The sequence below is a fragment of the Artibeus jamaicensis genome, unplaced genomic scaffold, assembly GCF_021234435.1.
Source record: "Artibeus jamaicensis isolate MK-2021 breed Jamaican fruit bat unplaced genomic scaffold, CSHL_Jam_final scaffold_833, whole genome shotgun sequence".
Classification (NCBI taxonomy): Eukaryota; Metazoa; Chordata; class Mammalia; order Chiroptera; family Phyllostomidae; genus Artibeus; species Artibeus jamaicensis.
This window is the reverse complement of record NW_026522056.1, coordinates 18506072-18528755: the sequence shown is the minus strand read 5'-3', so window position 1 is coordinate 18528755 and position 22684 is coordinate 18506072. Positions and strand designations below refer to the sequence as shown.

The following is a 22684-nucleotide window of genomic DNA, read 5'->3' as shown; positions in this document are numbered from 1 at the left end:
CACGTGGCCTGCAGGCCACAGGTTGGACGCCCCTGCAGAGTATGTTACTGTGATAGTATGATGTAGGAATCTTTCTCCTAAATGGAGGGCCAAGTATATTTATTAAATTCTCAGTTGTTTCCAATTTCCCATAAACCCACGAGTCTGTTCCATAGAACTGTTTCTCTCTTCCTATAAAACTACTGTCTAAACGATGCAGTTTTACTGCGTACTTTGATATTGGGAAAGGGAAGTCGTCCTCATCGTTTTTTGTTCAAGTTCTCCTGCCTATGTTTACCCATTTGGTGTTTCCAATAAACTTCAGAATAAATCAGTGAAAATTTTTAAAAAAACACACCCTTGGGATTTTTTATTGTAAGGAGATTAAATTTTTAGGTTTGGAGAGAATGGAATCTTTATAATATTAAATCTTTCAGTCCATGAATATTACACATTACTTCATTTACTCAAGTGTTCTTTTGGGCTATTTGGCGAAGTTTCCTAACTTTGCGGAGAGTTTAGACAAGGAATGATGCTGACTGCTGTGAAAGCTTCCTCAGCATCTACCAAGCTCCTATGTGCATCTAGGAGGGTTGCAATGGCCTCTCCGAGTTTTGGGTTAAGAGGAGGGAGGACTGTCTGATTCCTGACTCTGATACTTTCCATTTATCAGAACTCAGGGGGGTTATTTATTATCCTTCTCCACGGTTCATCTGTAAAACAGAAATACAGTAATACCTACACCTCAGAGGTCTGGGGAGAATAATGGACAATATGTCAACTGTTTAGTGCAGTGCAAAACACATAATAATTGCTCAATGTTAGCTGTTATTTTTTTAATTCTAAAGAATGACCACATCTGAAATCTAGAATTTATATTCTATTTTACCATCATTTTTTCCTGTTGTTTTATTACATTGGATTTACATTCCAGAAACCCCGGTTTTAAAGGAAATAGAATATTGTTAACTATGATGTTACTGATATGACATACAGATGACATTCTCTATTCTTTTATTTTTACAGATTGTTTTTCAAAACTGAGTGGAGTTTTAAAAATGCTTGTGATTTTTCATGTAACCAGGTTTCTAGCATTAAATTTATTATTTGTGGTGAATTATACATTTACGTATTTTTTCTAGCTGCTCACTTTTCTTTTAAGGTATCTATACAGAAGCTTACAAGTGAGTCTAAAGTTAAAGTCTTTTTGTTGCCACATTTTATTCCAAGAGTTAAACCAGCTCTATAATAACTTTCCCTGAAAAGTTATTTAAGGGGCTTTTAATACTCTTCTGTTTTGGAACCAAAGAAGCTCTTGCATGAACACAAAAGACCTACAACACCTGGTAACTGAGGGCTGTTCACGAGCATTGAGGTGCCGTGCCCTACAGAGGTAGACTCCTCACACGTGCTTCCTGGTACGAATGACAGTGAGCAGGTGGCCGGCACACGTGCAGATTAAGGCGCTCCCGTGCGGGAAGGCGCCGCCGCCTTACCTCGCTGAGCTCGTGCTGCCTCTGCATCTTCTTTTCAAAGGCCGACTTCATTTGTGTGAGCAGCTCGTACTGAAAGAGAAAGCAAACAGGTTGTTTCCTCCTATGTTTCAATTACACGGATTTCTTCAAAAGGAGAACTCACCTTATCTAGAACAGTTTGCCTTTTGGCTTCCAAGCTGGGCTCCAAAAGCAAGTTTTTTCCTGTAAGGTAAATTTCTGTTTTATTTCTAGGTAAAAAGAACACGTTTCTTAAGCAAGTTAAGAAACAAGGGAAGACGTACTTGCCAGCTCCTCAATACTTTTCACTAGGTCGTCCTTGTCACTCACAACTTGTTTCAGCTGCGGCAAAGTCAGGAACTGCTCCAGTAAAACCCCCTCCTGCTCGTTCATGTCCGTAAGCTGGGACACACTGGAAACAGACGGAAATGTGTTAACGAGCGTCATCAGTTCTGCATCATGACAAACACTCATGACTTTTCACTTTTCTTCAGCTGATAGGGTTCGAAATGATTTTTTGCACTATGCATACACACATGAGAAATTATAACCTTAAAAACAAATAAAATATCACAGAACATAAAGTAGTCTGAATGTATTGTCAAATCCCTACAGGACTATGAAGACCGGGGTGCGTGAACAGCCATATGAGGTCAAACTCTAAGCTTCTGTTACCCTTGCTCCAGGACATTTTTTCATTGCTTTTACAGAGGAAGGAAGATAGAGAGGGAGTGGGGAATGGGGGGGGGGGCAGAGGGTGGAGGGGGGAACATCCATGTGAGAGAAATATCAATCAGATAATGCTTACATGCACCCCAACAGGGGACTGAACCCCCAGCCTGAACCTGGATATGCGCCCTTACTGGGAATCAAACTTCTGCCTTTCAGTCTATAAGACGATGCTCCAACCAAATGAGCCACACTGGCCAGGATTCAACCTCCCGAGTTTAGCCCATGTGGTTGTCACAATAAAAGATCAGTATATGTGTTGCACATTTAAGCTTAGAAGACTAAAACAAATCACACCTTAGTATCCACAGGGTCAAAGAGGCAGCTGGGTAAGAATGGAATCTAAACTTTTCTAAATATACCTTTTAGTTTTGACTACAAATCCATGTAAAAGCAAGGTATGATTAGAAGTCAAGATTAAAGGAAAAAGTTGTCTCTAAAATTCAAAGCAAACTTTTTTCTCTTACGTTACATAATCATCCAGAAAAATATTATTTGAAGAGACTTTTAAAAAATAGTATTTGGCTACACATCTCTGGTGTGGTATAACCTAAAGACAAAAGAAGTGTAAAAACAAAAACTAATCATCAAAATCTTATCCTGCATTTGGTATTCACAGTAATAATATTGGGATTGATGTTTTTTGACATCAGTATACATTTATTGAACATATAAATGAGTGACTAAATGAATAAATGATTCCAACAAACATTTATTGAGTTCCTACAAGCACAGCTCAAAAACTAAGACTGCAGAGAATTTACCTCAATTTAATTTAGAGTTTGCCATTAAAACCACAATCTTCAAACCGCAGATACATTGGCAGCGTAACGACCCACAATCCGTAACACAAGTCCCAAAGAGCTGCTACTCCAGTGAGTCGCATCAGTAAACTCTGGGTTAGGAAGTCAGATCTTGTTCCCTTGGACCCCGCCTCCTCTGGAAGTCTCCGCCTCCTTTCTTTGAGACCCTCTCTCCCACTTAGAGCGTACTCTGGCTTCCACCAACTGCTCTGAGCACCCTTCTGCCAGACTGATTTCCCAAAGAAAGTGTAAGAGTAATTCTGGCATCTTTTGGCTGGTATTGTTATTTTGAAAAAGAATAAGTAGCTTTCAGAGAAATGGCTGACTTCAGGTCAGGGAAAAGAAATGTTCAGAGTGAGCCCATGGAATCTTTGTTTTGCCAGAAAGATACAGAAGCCAACTTGAAGAGTTTCCTATTGATTAAAGATAGGACTTTTACCACAAAGAATAATGACTGCAATGGACTGAAACAATCAAATACACTTTTTAAAATGTATGAGTTCTTAGTAACACAAGAACATCTACAAAAACAAACAAAAAAAACCCTCGCCTATCAGAACCTTTGGAGATTGCTTATGCAACAACTCATGACTGTGAAAATTGGTAACAGAGGAAAAAAATCAAGCATTTATCTTGTCTTTCCTGCAATTACATTTCAGTAAAACTAAATAGCCGATTTAGGAAATTTTTTCATAGAATTCTGGCAGTAGGAAGTCACATTTGCAACCCTTAATGAAGTACTGAATAAGCATGATTTCAGGCACTGTCAACGTGGTCGTGACTTAATGTCCCTAAAAAGAGGACAACTGGACGTCACTGCGGCCTTGTGTAATATACAAGGAAGTAGGCACTAATTATGATGTTAGGAAACTTGCCAAAAGATTTCAACCTCAATCTTTTTTTCAGCTTTAATGAGATAACTGACATGTAACATTGTGTAAGCTTATGGTATACAACACAATGTGATTGAAACTGAATCTAACTCTAATAAAAACTTTAGCTATAGCCGCCAACAGAAGGAAATATGGGAAATAGACAAACGTCTTCAATGGCACCACAAGAATGCAATCAGGCGGGAACAGGATCTGAGGGCTCCCATAGGAAAAACACCAATCCTTCGACAAATACGTAATAATATGTGTGCAATCTATATTAATGTATTTATGTTTATGTATATTTGTATATGCGTGGTAAGTGTGTGTGGGGGTGTTTGTGTGTATAAAAGGATGGGGAAAAACAGTGCACCGTTAAAAGAAACTTAGTAAGAGATACAGTACGCAAACGCAATAGGTAGACCTTCTTTTGAATCCTGATTCAAAGAAACTACCAACAAAAAGATTTGATTATTAGAGTCTGAGGAAATAAGATTAATATTAAAGAATTACCATTAATTTTGTTAGGTATGACTACGATGTAGATTGGATTATGATAAAGTCCTTATCTGGTATAGAAATTTAATGAAGAAGTTGTAGGTAAGAATGACATATTTGATATTTGGTTTAAAATAATCATGACCCATACCCAAACTTCCTAAAAGTAAAGCTGGAAGAATGGTATATGAAGCAAGTCATGCAAAGAGGTTCACCTTTTTGTATTTTTGATATTTTCACAGTAGTTTTTTAAAGAAGGAAGAAAAAAAGAATCCTTTGTAATGTGACAGCAGTAACACTAGCTACTTCGTGGAGCTGTAGCAAGCATTACAATGCCTATAAACCCTTAACATGGATGTCATTTATACTGTAAATGTTCACTAATTTATGAGCATCGGCAGAAAATAAGAAGTTACTATTCCCTTAAAATGATAGTTAAACATTGGGTGAAATAAAGCTAAATTTCTTTTTTTAACTATACTATTTCTTATGGGTGTTTGGCTGCACAACCCTGATGGGCTATATTTCAAAGTCTAAAGAGACTTTCGGTCAAGATGGCGACATAGTAACCACAGCTCGCCACGTCATGCAACCAGATAAAAATTACAACTAAACTACAAACCACCACCAGTCAGAATCATCAAAAATCAAGTTAAATGTAAGTCTGACAACTAGAGAAATAAAGAAACCACATCCATTCAGGCTGGTAGAAGAGGAGACATGGAACAGCCTGGTCCCACACCCATGCGTGGTGGATAAAAATCAGGGATATCTCGGGAGCAAGGAGTCCCAGCCCCACACCAGGCCTCTCAGCCCAGGAAATAAGTCCCCATAGCTTCTGGGTGCAAAACCAGTGGGCATTGAGTCGCTGGAAGAAACTTCTGGAGTCCCAAGTAGTTCCTCTTATAGAACCGGCACACAGACTTACTCAGACTTACTCCCTGTGAACTCCAGCACCAGGGTAGCAGCTTGAAAGGCACCAAGGTCAGGGAAGGAACTGAAGTGTCTGGCTTCAAGGTGAGATCGTGGGGACAGCTTTCTACCAGACAGAATGAGGGCAAAGGCCACTGTTCTTTTCCTGAGCCCACCCCACATGGAGCCACAGAGCTGGCAGATAAAGAGCTTCCCAGACAAGGAAAAGCTAAAGGAGTTCATTGTCACCAAGCCATTATTATATGAAATGTTACAGGAACTTATTTAAGAAAAATAATATAAAAACTACGAACAATAAAAAGGCAATAAATATGTATCTATCAACAATTGAATCTAAAAACACAAACTAAGCACAGAAGAAGAGCCAAGACAGAGTCATGGATATGGAGAACATTTTAATAGCTGCCAGACAGAAGGGGGACTTGGGGGAAACTGGGTGAAGAGGTGAGGGGATTAAGAAGTACAGGCAGGTAGTTACAAAACAGCCATGGGGATGCAAAGTACAGCATAGGAAATGGAGCAGCTAAAGAACTTGTACGAATGACCAGTGGACATGAACGAAGGTGTGGGGACTGCCTGAGGGAGTGGGGGGTGCTGGGTGGGGGGAGAAGGGGGAAAATTGGGACAACTGTAATAGCATAATCAGTAAAATATGATTTTAAAAAAGACAGAATTGCAAAAAATTTTTAAATGGAATCTGGTAGTCTCATTAAGAAGAGCTTTATGAGTATTGTGAACTTTCAACGGGGACTGCAAAGAGGCAATGTCTCCCAAAGCTGAGTGGCCACAAAATATGGTTTTTTCATGGACCGTCTAAGAGAAGTGTTCCATAAAAATTGTACCTTAAACTTGAATACTACGAACTTATTTCCCATAAAACTGAATAAAATTTGGCTCTATCAAATCACCTTCCTATTACTTTAAGAGAACTCTAATCTATTTTTCTGTGTACAAATGTCTGTCTACTAATGGAACGATGGAAAGGTCTAAAGTAGGCCAAGATATTTTTTGAAATCTCCAGGGATAATGTACTAAGAAATAATTTTCACAAGACTGTAAGCCACACAAGACAAAGGGCATTGTTATCCTGGTCATTATTGTATCATCCCCCGCACCTGGAAAAGTCCCTGGATAAATACTAGTCACTCAGTAAATACAACCCGTAAGACATAAAACTGACTGAGTAATATGAAGATCTGATTTGCATTTACAAATAAAAGAGACAGTGAGAAATGATGTTATTCTCCAAGTTCTTTACCTTAGTTCTGAGAGTTCTGGAAACGCATCAGGGACATCTGGCATCTTGTAACCAAAACCATTTTGGTTTATCTAAAGAAAATTTGAAATGGTATTGAATTTCAGCCATTTTTTTTTATTGTTTTCATCACATCTTCATCTTCACACTGTACACTGTTCTTACTCTTTACTCTGCCTGCTTTCTTTACTGTATTTTTTTTTCAGTGTATCTTTATAGAGCTACTGGCTTTTTTGAGGGGAGGATGGGGGGACAGGTGTCATGTGAGTACCTTGTTCAGTCTCTTGGGCCAACAGAGGCTATAATATAAATCTCAAGTCTATCTGGTACATGTGTGGCAAATTATCTGTGGATTTCACTGAAATATATTAATACATTTCTCTTAAACAAAAAGAATTACATATCAGAGAACATTAAGTTGACAAAGCCTAAATAGTTACAAAACTAAGCTCAATGAGACAGTAGGGCAGATAAGGAAAAGTCTATCCATCGTTTGAATACAGATGACTTTAAAATGGAAGACTCCTGCTCTGGCTGGTGTGGCTCAGTGGATTGAGCACTAGCCTCCGAACCAAAAGGTTGCCAGTTCATTACCCAGTCAGGGCACATGCCTGGGTTGCAGGCCAGGTCCCATGTTGGGAGCAGAGGCAACCAGTGGATATTTCTCTCCTCTTTCTCTCTTCCCCTTTCTCTAAAAGTAAACAAATAAAATCTTTGAAAGTATTAGACTTTAAAATTGAAGACTCATGAAAAGTTTTCTGTCATCTTGTTTATGCTTTTAACTGTAGTTGTTCACAATATTCATTAATACTGAATTCATAATATTTATCAATAATTCATTGAATGAATGAATATTCATTCATCAAATTAATGAATATTCATAACATTCATTCATTCAATGAATGTATTCATAACATTCATTCATTCAATGAATGTATTCATTAATACATTCATTGCTCATTGGGTTGAACAATGAGCGATTTTGGAAAACAATGTCCGCTTGGGTCTATATTCTAAATGATCACGAACACTAAAGCTAGTAAAGTTGGGTGATACTAAGGGTTAAAAGTGGAGGTTTTAAATCCCTTTTTATATTAAATGCTGACTATCAGTCTCTACCTCAGTAACGTCCCACATGGCAAGTTACCAGCTTAATTAGGGACCACACAATGTTTCAAACTAATGGGACGCTTGCAGCAGCCAGTGTGCTGCTGCTACTCCATCTGCTTCTCCTACAGGGTTGTCTCCTGAGCCTCTGCTAAGCCCTACATGACAGAACACCAGAGATCTTTCTACAGCAGATTCATAAACACATGGTCCAGTTTCTGCCTCCATGCCTTTGTTAATGCTGCTACCTCTTCACAGAGGTCACAGTGCTTTATGTAACCACTTGTCACTCTGACAAATTCATCGCCATGTATCAGAACATAAATTCACTCACTCTCATCCGCCTCATTTTAACTGAGCACCTAGTATCTGCACCGGGCAGGGTCTCCCATGTTCCCTTCTCGTTCTACCTTGGTCCCTGGGGGCACTGACCATTCTTTTAAATGCGCCTTCACCATAACTCGAGACTATGTCTTCTACTCTAGTCTATGTTCCTTATTTACAATTATTTCATTATATGTTGGTGACTTTCTGAGTTTGTTCATTGGGTTGAAAATGGGATTAAATAATCTTCGTTATCTTTTGTGCCTAACTTAGTGGCTGGCACGAGGAGACACATAATAAGTGTTTGTTACTTAAATTAATGTCTCAAAGACACGAAATTTAGCTAACCAAAGATACCGACCTGTGCTGAAGTGTCTGTTGTAGGAACAGGTAACGGCAGATTTGAAAGGACAGCAAATGAAGGAGCCGCGGGTTTGGCTGTTGTGTAACTTGTCGTTGACGAAGAAACAGTGTCGGCAACAGATAAAGAACTGATAGTCCTGTTAGCCTCTTGTGGGGGGTATGGAGGAAGAAATGGAAAACCCTGAGAAGCGTAAGGAGGCATCCCACCTGGGTTACTGTACAGGCTAAAGATAGAGAGAAACATCAGATCAGAATTTACGGGTAAATTTGTAAAATTGTTCCTAAACTGTTCTAACGAACGATGGTCATAAGTTATAGATGGAATACACTTATACCAGGTAAGACTAGTTATATCACCAAATAAAATATTATATAAGTTGATAAATTATGAACCATCCCCAATTTTTGGTTCCCATGAAAAAGAAAAATGTTTTAGAAAGTATACAATATACAATTCAACTTTGCACATTCCACTGGCATCAATCAATGTTTTCACAGAGAGAATGGTGAATAACATTTAATCCAGAAAATTTACTCAAGTGGAGGTTGACCAAAATTATCAAAAGTCAAGAATGATTTTCTAAAACTTGTAAAGGCCAAGTAAATGTACAGATGAGCTGCTAAAAACGTTACAATACGAAAAACAAGATGCACCCATAAAACAAGCGTGTGTTGGAAAAAGAAGTACAGAAGTATGTACTTGGGATTTAACCAGAAAACAATGTTTTTGTAAGATAATAATATGGGTTTTAGTTCAAGATGGTGATGTAGGAAGATCCTGAACACACTGAATCTTCGAGCTACATGTGGAACAATTTCCTCCAAAAGAAATCCTAAAAGCTGAGTGATAGCTACACACCGGGTAAGAAAAAGCACACACTGAAGTGGGTTGGAAAGGACGAGATACAATCTTGCCATAAATCACCCCCTGGGTGGGGCAACCCGCAATGGGGAGAGAACTCAAAACCCACAATTTCTCCCTGAGGAGCCAAGGGTTTGAACCCCACACTGGGCACAGCTTTTAAGACCAGCCCTGGAAGATGAGCCATCTGGTCGCTGAGCTATGAAAACCAAGGGGACTTGAGTCCACAAGCTCCCCAAGGCTGCAGCAAACTGAGAAACAGCTTTTCAAGGGCTCGGGTCTGGTGCACCCTGTTTTTATGGCTGCTACGCAGGAGACGCCTTTTCACTGCCTGGCTCTGGGGGCCAGGGGAGCTGGGGTTCCTGGGTCCAGTGGGACGGCAGCAGTCACAGGATGGGTCTGGGCAGACTGCCATCCCTATGGCCCTGTGCAGACAGCAGAAAGAACCACCCGCCCCGTCTTTCTATGGAAGAGGTCTATCTGCTTGTGCGGGAGCTTTGGCCTGACGAGCAGGTTTCAGGTTTGCTGCACTTCCAGGGGCTGACAAAGTGCTGTCAGGGACCGTAGGTGGTGGCTGCCATCTTCGCACCTTCCCCTTGCCTCTCTCCAGCTCTAAGTCCCAGAAAGGAGCTTGTACACTCATCTGGAGCCTGACTTCTGAGACTGTCTCCAAGGGGACACCTCCAAATTGCCCAGAACTAGTATCCAGGGCAACTGAAGCCTGTGTCACTACAGTATGGGACTGTAGGTATCAGCCAAATGTTCTGAAGCCACGAATAAGTGCCTTATAGGTGACCGACATGGAAAGCTCTCCAAGCTAGACCACTGTGGGGGGGGGAGGTGTGTGTTACCATTTGTGCAAAAAAGGAGGGAATACAGTACTACATGAATGTATTTCCTTATATATGCATGAAATCTCTATATATTTTGACTGCCATTCATGTTTGTATGAATTCTATACATTCACAGCCAAACAAACAACTTTGGACACCAATGAGAAGAACTAAGTTGCAAGGGAAATAAAAATGGCAGGGTGACTTTCCACCTCACACTCCTTTATACATTTTTATTTTTACTCTAAATGACTATATTATAGATTAAAAAATTAAGTTGAAATGTTTTCTAATGAGCTTGTTTATTTCAAAGAAGCTCTCATCTTTACCTTAAAAATTTACTTTTATCTATAGGAATATAAGTGATATACCTGTAGATATAACATAAGTTATTTAAAACAATATGATCAGCATGAGAAAATATTTGTACTATTCTTGAATTACTGTCAATAATTCTGAACCAATTTGCCTTATTTTGACCTTGTAGTATAGATGTATCAAACCTGCTTTTTAGTAATGTGCGCTTTATTGTAGAACTTATTCGAAATAACAGATAAACCTGCTGGCTTCTATGTTCAGATAGAGTGAATGAGTTAATATCTAGCCCCATCCAGACAGGAGACAGGAGACACAGTTTTTAGACAAAGAACTCTTGTGCGTGCTCACGTTGGCAGCGCTATTACTGGGTTTGCACAGAGAGGATGAGCGTGGCTCCTGAGCAAGGACAACAGACAAGTTTGTGAAGTATTCTGTATTTCTTTGAAAATGAACAGATAAAGAGAACAAACAAACAAAAATATTAGTGAGGCCCGTGACTCCAGGACACAGACATAAGAGGCAAAGATGAGGGCTGGGCTGATGTGCCCAGTCAACCCGATAATCTAGCTAAGCAGATGGATGCCCTGGCGTTTTTGAAGGTGCCTTGACTTGTGACCAAGAAAAAGTTGTTTACAGTTAAATAGAAGGACTGGGCAAAAAATTCAAGAAGTATTCTGGAAAGAGAAAAGAACAAGAAGTTGCATCACCGTGCCGTTTCAGAACATTAAAGACAAAAACATGTTACAAAGATCAAAAATCTAAATAGCATTGGACATCTTAGCACCAACAGTCATATATAAACAGGTCTGAGAGGAAAAAACCACATCAACTTAGATACTGACCTGTACCAACTACTAAGTATTTACAGATTTACAAAAATGTCTCAAAATGTATGGACTTCCAAACGTCCACGTTGTATTTTATGAAAATGTTTGCAGCATTATTGCTGGTCCCATCTGCTCTTGCAGAACCATACCACTCCGCTATCAGAGGAAAAGCTCGTTTTCCTCCCCTTGAACCTGGCCGAGATTTTGCAACTGTCTCAGAAAATCAAATGTAGGCAGAAGGGAAAGACTTCATGCAACTACTTCACTGCGACTTTCTCATAGGTTGTCTCCCAGGATGCACACGCTACTGAACATCAGCCATCACGCTATGAGGAAGCCCGGGACCCAGTGACCATGTCTAGTTACACCTGCTGACATCGGCAGCCACTTGTGATGAGCAGAGGAGACAAGGGCTTGCTCTGACGAGCCCTTCCTAAATTGAAGACTAGAGAGCATGACAAATGGATTTATTATTTTCATTGTGCCCACAATTTTGTGGCTAATTTGTTATGAAGCCTTAGGAACCAGAAAAGATTTTTAGCACGTGGAAGTGGAATGACACTACGACCAAAAAAAAAAAAAAAAAATCTAAAACACAGGCGCAGCTTTGCGGCCAATCAGAAGTGAAAGCTGGAGGTGCCCCCAGGAGAGTGTAAAAGACCGTTAAGTAGGAAAACTGAAAGAGATCTAAGAAAACAGAACCAATGAAAAATGCAAATAAAATTAACTCCAGAAAAAGCAAAAAGTTGTAACAGGGAAATGTTAATTATGATCATGTGTTTGGTTCAGCAACAGTAAATTTGTAGAGAGTCACAGTAATAAAAACACCAAAAGTAAATCTAAGTAAAAATCATGATATAATTTCACTGGGAAGATAAGGAGAAAGGAAGATCTGTGAAAGATAACAATTACTAAAGTTCTCATTAATCATAATAGGAAGTCAACGGATAATGTCTAAAACAACAGGAGAGTCAGCAGTATGTGTATATTATAAAGATGAAGATAAAAATCAGAGAAGCAGATAAAAGAAGAAGAATGTTGCCTCTGAGAAGTATGACTGTATTTCTATGATGATGGGGATGTAGAAAACAGAGAACTGCTTTTTAACATCATTTGAATTTTAAACTACAATTTGATTAATTTGATTAAACTACATATATGCAAACGTTTGTTATAAATATACTTACTATGGAAATGCCGTTGAAGTAGGAGCTAAAACTGGAGGATTCTTCCAAAACTCATCCAACAGACTCTGAATAATTTTCCCGAGATCTGAGTGCATTGTAAACTGAAAATAACCGCAATACAGGATGATCAAAATCACTTTCAGAAAAAGATTACAGGGTCTCACTAGCATGACTTCACTCTAAAACTTAGTATTAAATCCATTTGCAAGTAAAGAATTAAATAAAAAGCAAAGGATGTTGTGTCAAGTAAACATATTAGCAATCCACAACTTATAATTTTTTCTAGTAAAATCAACACCATAAATCAAGTTAATAGTCTATTTAATCAATGATGGAGCTGAAACATTTCCAACTTCACTATTTGTAATAATTGGAAGGTTCGAAGGTAAATGCTGAGAACACATAGTTCCATCCCTCACGTTAATCAATCACATATGTATCCCAAGAACTTCAATTCACACCTGAATTGTATTTCTCCCTAACAACTACGGAGGAGCTGCTGTGAACCCAAGTTCAAAGACCAACAGGTCCTCACCACTGAAACACCACCTTCGGGTCAGTGCTATCATAGTGGAATTTTTTTAAATTACTAATTCCAGACTGAGATTTTAAGTGCATTTTAGATTTCTAAAATATTTAGTAGAAAAGTAATACACCTGTTAATAAATATACCATAAACATACATTGTTTACTAATGGAGAGGTAACATATACTCCTTGTTTATCCATTAAATGATGTCGTATTGGTGGATAAACACTGATCACTGGTTTTTCCTGAGGAAATTGTGGAGGAAGCAATCTGGTAAAGGTAGAACAGATGAAAAACAAAAACAAAGACAACAAATGTTACATTATATAGTAAAAATCCTAAAACAAAGTTAGCTAAAGCAAATTAAATTTTCATATGTTCATTTGGATTAATCATTCAGTAATTAGTGCTCTATTAGGTTGTTGAAATGACTGAAAATATACAAAAGGATATACAAGTAATTCCATAGAAAACCTTCTTAATGTGGGACATGGGTGCCCTGAATTATGGAATATTTGTCACACCGTGACAGTTACTTGCTTTCACACACAATGTACCAAACTATAAACATCTCCACTGAAAATCACAGCAGGCGCCTGTAGCAGACGGGCCATATTAACCCACCTGCTTAGCTACTGGGCCACAGGTCTGGCCAACTATTTTTTTTACCTGTGGCTTTCCTACCTTTGAAAGGCTGCCAAAAATTATTTCACTATCTATTGACTTTTTAAAGAGTAAATGAAAGTACTAGAAATGAAACATTATAGCTGTCACAATGCCTTACTTCTTTATGACTCTTTTCTAAATGTCCCAATTAACACATCTCTCCCAATTTTGAGGTCAATCACGTGGTTTAAAAATAAAACAGTAAATTTCAACACAAAAAGTGAAAATCCCAACCTTTTCTGAATCATTACAAATTAAAGACTAGGGAGTAAAGTCTTAAAAAATGGGATTTTACTGGCTATGAAACTGTTTGCCAAATCTCTAAAACTCAGAAGAATGTGTCCCTTTAAATTGCCTCTCTGCTCCGCTGGGGGCTCAGAAAACTATCTGTTGGTCCAATGTCAAGAAGAAAGCCAGGTCCTTGATGGCTTCTCCTACTAAAGCCGTACATGGGACATTTGAAGAGAAATACAACTACTTAACTCATGGAGTTGAAGATGTTAAACTAGTCTGGTAAAAAAAGGCAATGAATGGCCTTGGGGGCCCAACCAATCTGGATTTGTATCCTGGCTATGGGATCACTACTTACGTATCTATAATTTGCCCTCATTTGCTACTGTGAGGACTCAAAAAGTTGCTATGTATGAAGGTAACATAGCACAATGCTTGGCACTGTCATACAGTCATGCTTTAGTCCCCTGAACTCCTCCAGGATTTAGAAAGGTCCCTATGTGAGGCACCATGCTAGGCGACGAGGATGGGGAGCGCAATGAGCCATGGGGCCTGCCTCCCAGGCAGGTGCCGCCTCACCTCCCCCCAGCTGTAGAAGGCAGCCACCTGATGCCATCGGAGGTCAGAACTCAGTTCCTTCCGACTGAAGACTTGTAACTGCACTTACAGTTAAATGGGTACTTCAGCAATCACTGTCCAGCTTTTCTCTTTATAACTTAGTAAATTAACCTCATAATTGCATTTTTGACTTTGTTTTTTCTTTAACAATAACCAGCAGATCAAATTCAGCCTTGAACATTCTGACTGATGTAGCTTATGCTTCCGAAAACTAATATATTTTAAATTCTTTCAGATGTAAAGCTGAATATACCTCGAACGGTTTTCCATGCACGCTCCCTTTCATGGATTCTTATTATTATTCTTACTCTTTCAGCCTACGTCCAGCTAGGCCTTGAGTACAAATTAATGAAACTGATCACAGTATTAACGATTATTATCACATCTGTTTATCACATTTCCTCTTTCATAGTTCTTTCTTACAGCAATATACAAAATGTTCATTTTGCAATATTGTGTAACTTTGATAAGTTATAGTTCAAATACTTCACTTTAAAGAGTTTATTTCTAAGAACAACTAAGAAACAAAAACAAGTTTTTTAGTCATGTCACATAGAAAAGTGGGGTACGACTCTACTCACATATTAATGTTTATTGTCAGGTTGTTGACGGTGAAGGGCAACCTGTATTCCACATCTTTCTGTATCTCAGCTATACTGTGGGAGGAAATGTACCTGAGGTTATACAACCATTAATACTAAAGACAAACGTTAAATGCTTTTAGAGCCTAACAAAACTGTTCTTAATTTTAACCAGATTCTAGATGGCCAATATAACCTGTATTTTGAGGGGAAAATGATCACAGAAAGGTTTATCAAATAAGAGGCGATAATCTTCTGCAACACCCACTGTGTGAGTGTGCGGTGAGGGGTGATGTTGTGGCAGAGCCCAAGAATAACACTTGTTAGATTGACTTATATCACTTTATCCAATTCATTATTAGTAGAAGCAATCGTGAACCCTCTAGTTAATACAGATTAGCACGATATCCGCGTTCTGACTACAACCCTGCTGCCAACCGGTGGTACCTAAAACATCTGGATGAGAAGTCTCCTGCAGTTCCAGGATGGAGACTGCTGGCTGTTTCCAAAACCAAATTACCCCCCTTCTTCCAAAGAGAGGCCCGCTTTTATTCTGAGCAGCAATGTTCTAGTCTTTCTTGCAGCTGGTTGTTGCCATAGACTTAAGTGTCAGCCAGTAAGACAGAGAAAAACTGAAGCTGGGGCTAGAATTTCCAGAAAAGCATCTTAAAGAGGAACAAAAACCTGATGAGGGTCTATTTGCCCTTTCTTCTGGGACCTGACGGCTGGACTTCAGACAGCTCTGAAGTTAATCACGGAACCATTGGTGGCCCTGAGAATGAAGGCAGGCACCGGGGAGAGCTAAGTAGATAGAAGGAAGTAGCACCGGTTCTTGATGACTTGGAAATGTTAAACTGAGTCTTCTCCTGCGAGAGAACTTTTACTGGGTGTGAGTCACTATTTTGGGAGTCTTTGTTACTAGCAGCTAGACATAATTGCCAACCACTCTAAGTCCCTTATATTTTAACATTCTACATTCAGAATTTTATTTTATTGTTAATTAGAAGGCATACATTATTACAATTATAATTTGCCAGCCAAATTTTGGGGGGCTCACATGGAATTCTAAGAAATATTCATAACATTTCCAAAGGGAAAAATGGTAAGTAGTATTAATGAGTCATGATTGACATAAACTTTTTCAAGAATGAATACCTTTGAAAGAGGTGTAGCATTTAACATTAATAATTTATTTTTTGTTGTTTTGGTTTCTTCAACCAATAGCTGTAGAAAACCTCCTTTCCCTCATTTTTTTAACTACTTCATTTTTTGGCCTTTGATAAAAACCTAGCCTCTACAATATGTAAATTTTAGGTAGCCTGAAAGGTTCGAAAGTGTTGAGACACAGTTTTAGAGAAATTGTAGATGTTGATAAGCTTTCTCTCCTTACATCCACAGAATGGGGCTATGACTGGAGAGAAGAAACAAGTAACAAGAGACTCAAGATGAGAGTCAACATTGGAATTTAACAAAAATTTTACGAACGTTTCTCTTTGGGGATCACGTCCGGACTAGGAAACTGATAGCATCCTCAAATGCACCGTGTCATCGACACAGTTTTTTTTAACTCCTTAACTCCTCGTCATATTCCTCCACCACTCTGATCCCCTCCTCACCGAATCTGGCATAACATACTCAGGTCTGTTTCTCTGGGTCTTCGTTTCCTTCTGAAGGCTCCTGTGTCAGGTATAACTTAGATGACAAAAATCTGTGTGCTTTTCTCTTGTGACTCTGTCAGTTTAATTTTCAGACCCTGCCAGGGTCTTTTAAGTGTCTAGGAAAACTTTGTCCTCCCCTATACTAGCTGCATTAGACAAAATGGAGATATTTGTCCTACTTATTTAATCCAAGGATCATTCCCTTAATATTCACCACAAATGTGATTTTGAAGTTCTTGCTATTTTTAATAACTTTAAAAAAACTGATTTAAAAAATAATTCAGTCTCACTGAAATAGAACAAGCAAAGAGAATGTCAACATAAGAAATACCCAAACCTTCACAAAATGTTGTAAGAACTCATTTGAGCACAGACTGACGAGTTACTGGGAAGCAAGGTCTCAAATGCTGGAGAATGAGTTTTGCAGCTTGATTTATGCACTTGAAATTAAGGAGGGAACGTAAGGAAGACTACATGGAAGTGGGAGAAAGCCAGGTAGGAAGTGAATTACAGACAGTTAAGATTATGTCCCCTCTTGAGGGTGGTTACACGTATTTCAAAGGTGTGTTAACCTAGAATATGAAAATACTGGATAGGGTCTTGCTTAAGGCAAAGATAAGCTTTTTACTAAACAGTTATATAGGCCCAGGGCATGACTACTTACCGTGACCTGTCCAGTTATGAATGTATGATCAGACTACCCTGTGGGGTTAGTTTACATAGAACCCCTTTTTCATCCACAAGAATGTAAACATCACTCAGGACCTTGTATGCCCCAGGTAAGCACTTCCAACACATTGGTATATAACCTTCTAATCATCTTTCTATATTCACAGTCTTATTTAAAACAAAAATATAATTACACCACATATACAGTTTGGTAACTTGCTCTTTTCCCCACAGTAATTTATTGTAATTACCTTTCTAAATAAGTGTAATTTTACAACCTTTTTAAATTTTTAAAATATTATTAGCATAATATTCTAGTATATTGTTTACTCTATTCTCTACTTTTAGATAGTTAGATTGATTTCTTCATTCACAGGTGGGAGGGGAGAGGCAGTTATGGCTGGACTTAACTAGCAATGGAGAAATGACTGCCTGTATGGTAACATTTCTTTTCAAGGTAGGTACTGACTGAGACTACAAAGGGGAAATTAGCATTGGAACTGTTAAGATACTATTTAGGAAACTTTTTCTTAAATGGTAGCATGCTTTACTGTGTCATATACTCCACAATTATAACTATGAATCACTGGTTATAAATGGACTATATGATTTAATGTATCAAATTAAAAATCACTTAATAACAGATTGTTTGGTATACATAACTTTAAAGTTTTTTATGAGCTCAACATCCATTTATAGATTCAAAATGTTGATATTTTGTAGATTTCTATAGCTTCAATAGGCTAAGGCATAGCAGATTCTTGGACTTTTTTTTTTTTTATTGCAACAAGGAGATTTCCTTCCATGAGGAAGTTTTGATCTCAAATACCTATAATTGTCAGACAATGCACACGAATGAAGGCAGTTGCTTGCAGTACAACAGGGAGCCGACTGCAAACTAGTAAAATGGAAAAGAGCCCCCCACAGCCCCACAAAGCGAACAGCTCCTCTTCAGCTCAAAGCTAATGTTGCTATGTGGAAACTGTTACCAAATCTTTCCAGATCTTTCGAGTTTAGTTTAGTTTAAAAGAAAAGTTGGAGGTGGCAAGGGCCATATTGGAATCTCTGTATCTGCTGCTCAGTTTTGCTGTGAATCTGAAATTGCTCTATATAATAAAGACTTTTTTTTTAAATGGGAATTTTGGAAACTTTAATGAAAAAACCTCAAATTATAAATGTTGACAATGGTACTCAGGGACTGGCAGCAAAAGAAAAATCTCAAAACAATTTTTAAAGGTGATGAAGATTGGCACTAATGTTTTTAAAATATAAAATAAAAATAACTGCAATTTACAGAGTATCTGCTGTGTGCCAGATAATATTCTCGATTAGTTATGTGTGCTATATTTAACTTCCTTTAGAAGAGGTACATCGCCTTTGTGTAGAAACTCTCCGGAAGGAACTTGTTTTCTGGATGGAAAGTCACAAGTAGCCCTGCCAGAGATACACGAGCTACAGGCAGACTTGAAGGATTCCTGACCAATAAGCTCGGGCTAAGAGGCATTGAGCATGTGGGCTAAGAGGCAAAGGTTACAGGCACACTGACTCAGTGCAGTGGGAAAAGGATGTCATTTGTCATATGGTTATTACTATATGCCAGATGCACTAATACCTGATTATACTTACTAAATATCAACCGTCCCACATGGCAGAAATCACAATTCCTAAATTCTACAGAAGGAGGCTCGGGAAAGTCGAGTAGCCTGCCAAGTGGTCCTATTGCTAGAACATAGTATATGTTTGAGCCAGAACTGGAATCCTTGACAGTCTGGTTATAAAGTTTTCATTCACCTAATGAAAGCTGTTTTCTCAGGTCGATAATTTTTGCTTATTTCCACTTATGATGCTCCAATTTATTGTCTTTTATCTCTAATAGAATATGCACATTGAGAGACTCTAGGAACCAGCAGACTTTCAAAGTCGTCAGAGCGTGCGGCGTTGGTGGTATAGTGGTGAGCATAGCTGCCTTCCAAAGTCGTCAGAGCAGGAAGAATTCAGATAGCCAGTCCTCTCACTGAGGTTATGTGAACACCCAAGTTTGCCCTGCCGGTTATTGACACATCAGATTCTCCTGCCTTTGGGTACATGGCTTCTTTCATTAAGACTATTATTCATACCAGTGTAAGAAAAGAAACAAAAAGCAATTCTGGTAAGTATAATTCCCAAGTTAGACTTCCTTATTGAAAATAAAAATACCATCAGAATTACTGTGTATTTGATTATTAAAATAAATGCAGAAGTCTTTCACTTGAGATAGTTGATATCCCTAAGCAAAAGGTAATAAAAAATGATTACCATTTGTATAACTTTGAATTTACATAGTTAATTACAATAATTACCATTTATAATATAGCTATGGTTTTAGAACTAAGGAAATAAAATAAAAATAAAGTGAGATAATTAACTTTCAGATACTAAAAGAGAAGAAACTAGGATAGAAAGAATGGTAACTGTTAAGGACCATCAGTTTTTAATATTTTCTGATTGCAGGTAAAACGGAGGGAAATACTTAACTGCTTCACTTCTGAAGAATCTTTAAATATTGGGACTAGTGGGTATCACTAGGGATATTTTCAACTATTGTACAATAATTGAAAAATCAGGCCCAAAATGGCTTAAATAGTAAGGGGTTATTAATCTCGTACAGGAAGAAGTCCCAAGGCAGAAAGTTTCCAGAACTGGGCAATTCAGCATCACGATATTATCACAGACATTACAGCTTTCTACTCTACCACATTCAGTAGTCAGCCTGTCTTCCTTCCCTATCCAAGCAGTTCGAGATGTCCCATGTAACAGTACAATATCCAAAACATTAGAGGCATTTCATTTTGACATCTCTATTACTGAGGAAAGGCTGGGAACAGCTAGCTCCCCAGCGGACTTCTGCTCCACCTGCCACTCACCAAAAGTAGGCTGAGAGCCCTGCTTTCACAGTAACTAGCAGGAGGAATGACAGCATGGTAAGGAGCGTAAACAACCCTTATTTACTTACTGGGGTTGAAAGGGCACAACCTACAGTAAGCACCCGGCCTTGCAGATGGGGAACCCAGACAAAAACAGGTGTTCTTCCAAGAAGTCAGGGGACGTGCATTTGGATGGGGAACACAACAGCGTGCGTTCCAGAGAGCTTCTTTAGAAAGTGGGAGAGACAACAGAATGGTTCTATTCCTGCCCAGAGGTTGGGCATTACCAGTGGCAAGTCGATCACTGGATGATTGTTACTCAGAGGTGGATTATATTACTTGAGTACAGTCTACATAACTTTCAACTTCCATTTTCACGGCAGACAAACATGTTACTATGCTTTGGTTAAATAGTTTCCCATTTGCCTGCCTGAATCAGTAAGACTTAGATGAGGAAATACACATAAAACTCATCTAACCTTTAAGAGAGGCCTGAGGAAGATGAATTTTTATGGTAACAAAAAAAGTTCACACCCATAGAGAAACAGATTCTTCCCTAAAATAAAACTTTTTTGAATTATGAAGAGTTGAAAGATGATTAAGAGTTGGAAGAATGGGGGATTCTCTCTCATCTCTCTTAGATGAGAGAATGGGGGTGGGGGGTTCTGAAGGAAGGCAGAAAAAATCAGATACTTTCACTGTCAGGAAGAGCTGTTGACCTTCCATTTGGTGAAAAGATAGCTATGAAAAATGAGGTGGGCAGTTTATTTGGACGTTTTGTATTATTCATTAAAATACTATTCAAAACATTGCAACTTCTGCACAGTGCCCCTTCAGAATAGCCAATCAGTGTCTGTCTAAACAAACATCTTTAAGCTGCAGTATACCGCAGAGACAGATCGAGACAGATCGTTTTTTACCAGCTGCTTTAGAATCTCGCGGTATTTGCCCCTCCCCAATACATTACAGATCAATCGCTTCCTGTATTTACCAGCCCTAGCAGCAAGAGACTTTGGAGTATTTCAAAAATTCAACTCCAAACTTGAAGAATAAAAAACTGCCAGCAGTGAGAATGTTTAACAGAATATACTAAAGGTGTTAAAGCAATGAATTCCAAAAGTGTGGTTCTAAAAAGTATTTTGGCAACAGTAGTACTAATTTAGTATATAAATAGTCTTACAAGGTGACACTTTCTAACGGGACAGACTTTTGTTATGTTTGTTAAAAGTAAGTCATCTTGTTCTATAAGCATATCTTGTAAGAGAAGCTCTTACAGGTAAGTACAGAATACATTTTAGAAAAAAAACTTAAAAAGAATTCTATGAACTTAATTTCCAAAAGGAAAGCCACCATTACATCAAATAGCACGCCACTCTTTCCAGTTAAATATCACAAATTTTCACCTTTTGAAAGTTCTGAACAAGCAGAACAATTGAGACAAAGAACCAAGAAACATCTGAAGTTCAATCACCAATAGGCCTCATTTTAGCCAAGCTGATTTTGCAGTGAATATTTCTCTTAACAATCTATCTAATTTAAAACAATTCCACACCACAACTTACTTGCTTGGAAAAACAGAGTAACAGATAAAATGGCCATTAGTTTTTCAATGGGACTTATCATTTTAAAAAGGTTAGGGCTGAAGGATATTAACATCTTTTCATTAAATTATATGCCATGGCACTGTTAAGAAAATATACTTGCATAATTCATACTATAACATAAGGCGGCCGCACTAATTTTTGAAAACCATTAGAGGCCAGAGATATTTTCAATATAAAAAAAGGAACAATAAACAAGCAAAACAGCTGAAATAATTTGAATTGCAAAATATTTCTAATCTGACCGGGCTGAAAACGAAAACCTCATATGAAGACAACAGAACAATTAGGAAGAACGTAAGACAATTGCTGAGTGTGGGAACAAGAGTAACAGTGAGAAATGTAGTTGCCAGTAAGAGAGGCTGGTAGTTGCCAGGGAGGGAAGGCTGTTGGAACAGGGTAAACCTTAACGTAGACACTTAAGAGGATTGATGCTGCCACTCCCAGAGAATTCACTGATGAAAACTGCAGCTTGCCTTTCCTTTGATGTTCCAACAGCTCCTCCCATCCCAAATCTTCCACTCTTTTGAAACTTAGGTATTACTCTTCACATTTCTTTCTAACCAAGTACATTTTGACCAAAGTGACAATCAGGTGTCCAAAGGGAAAGTATAGCGAGGAAGCAGGGCACGGAGAGGGATACTGGATGAAGACTAAGAGACAGATTACTGTCAGCAGCGTGTGTCAGGGCCGATGAGCGGGTCAGAACTGTAAGAACTGAGTGGGGCAAGAGCGGGTGCGGAGGATCCAGAGGGAAATCCTGAACTTGGGTTAGAGACGGGAGAAAGACCGTGGAGCCCCAGTCTAAGCAAATAAGGCAGGTGGGGGGAGCCGGCAGTCCTCCTC

General features: G+C 38.6%; 1 protein-coding gene across 2 annotated transcripts in view; it reads right to left on the bottom strand.

The window, feature by feature from the left end:
• Window positions 1–22684, bottom strand: part of VPS37A (VPS37A subunit of ESCRT-I) — a 28367-nt gene that overhangs the window by 5238 nt on the left and 445 nt on the right. For both annotated transcript variants that reach the window (XM_053660049.1, XM_037128861.2), the window contains exons 2-9: window positions 15008–15082; window positions 13067–13181; window positions 12384–12484; window positions 8355–8580; window positions 6566–6636; window positions 1757–1884; window positions 1618–1676; window positions 1476–1544 (exon numbers count right to left, since the gene is read on the bottom strand). In XM_053660049.1, the coding sequence (XP_053516024.1) occupies window positions 1476–1544; window positions 1618–1676; window positions 1757–1884; window positions 6566–6636; window positions 8355–8580; window positions 12384–12484; window positions 13067–13181; window positions 15008–15082 (844 nt within the window). The remainder of the gene's footprint in view (window positions 1–1475; window positions 1545–1617; window positions 1677–1756; window positions 1885–6565; window positions 6637–8354; window positions 8581–12383; window positions 12485–13066; window positions 13182–15007; window positions 15083–22684) is intronic.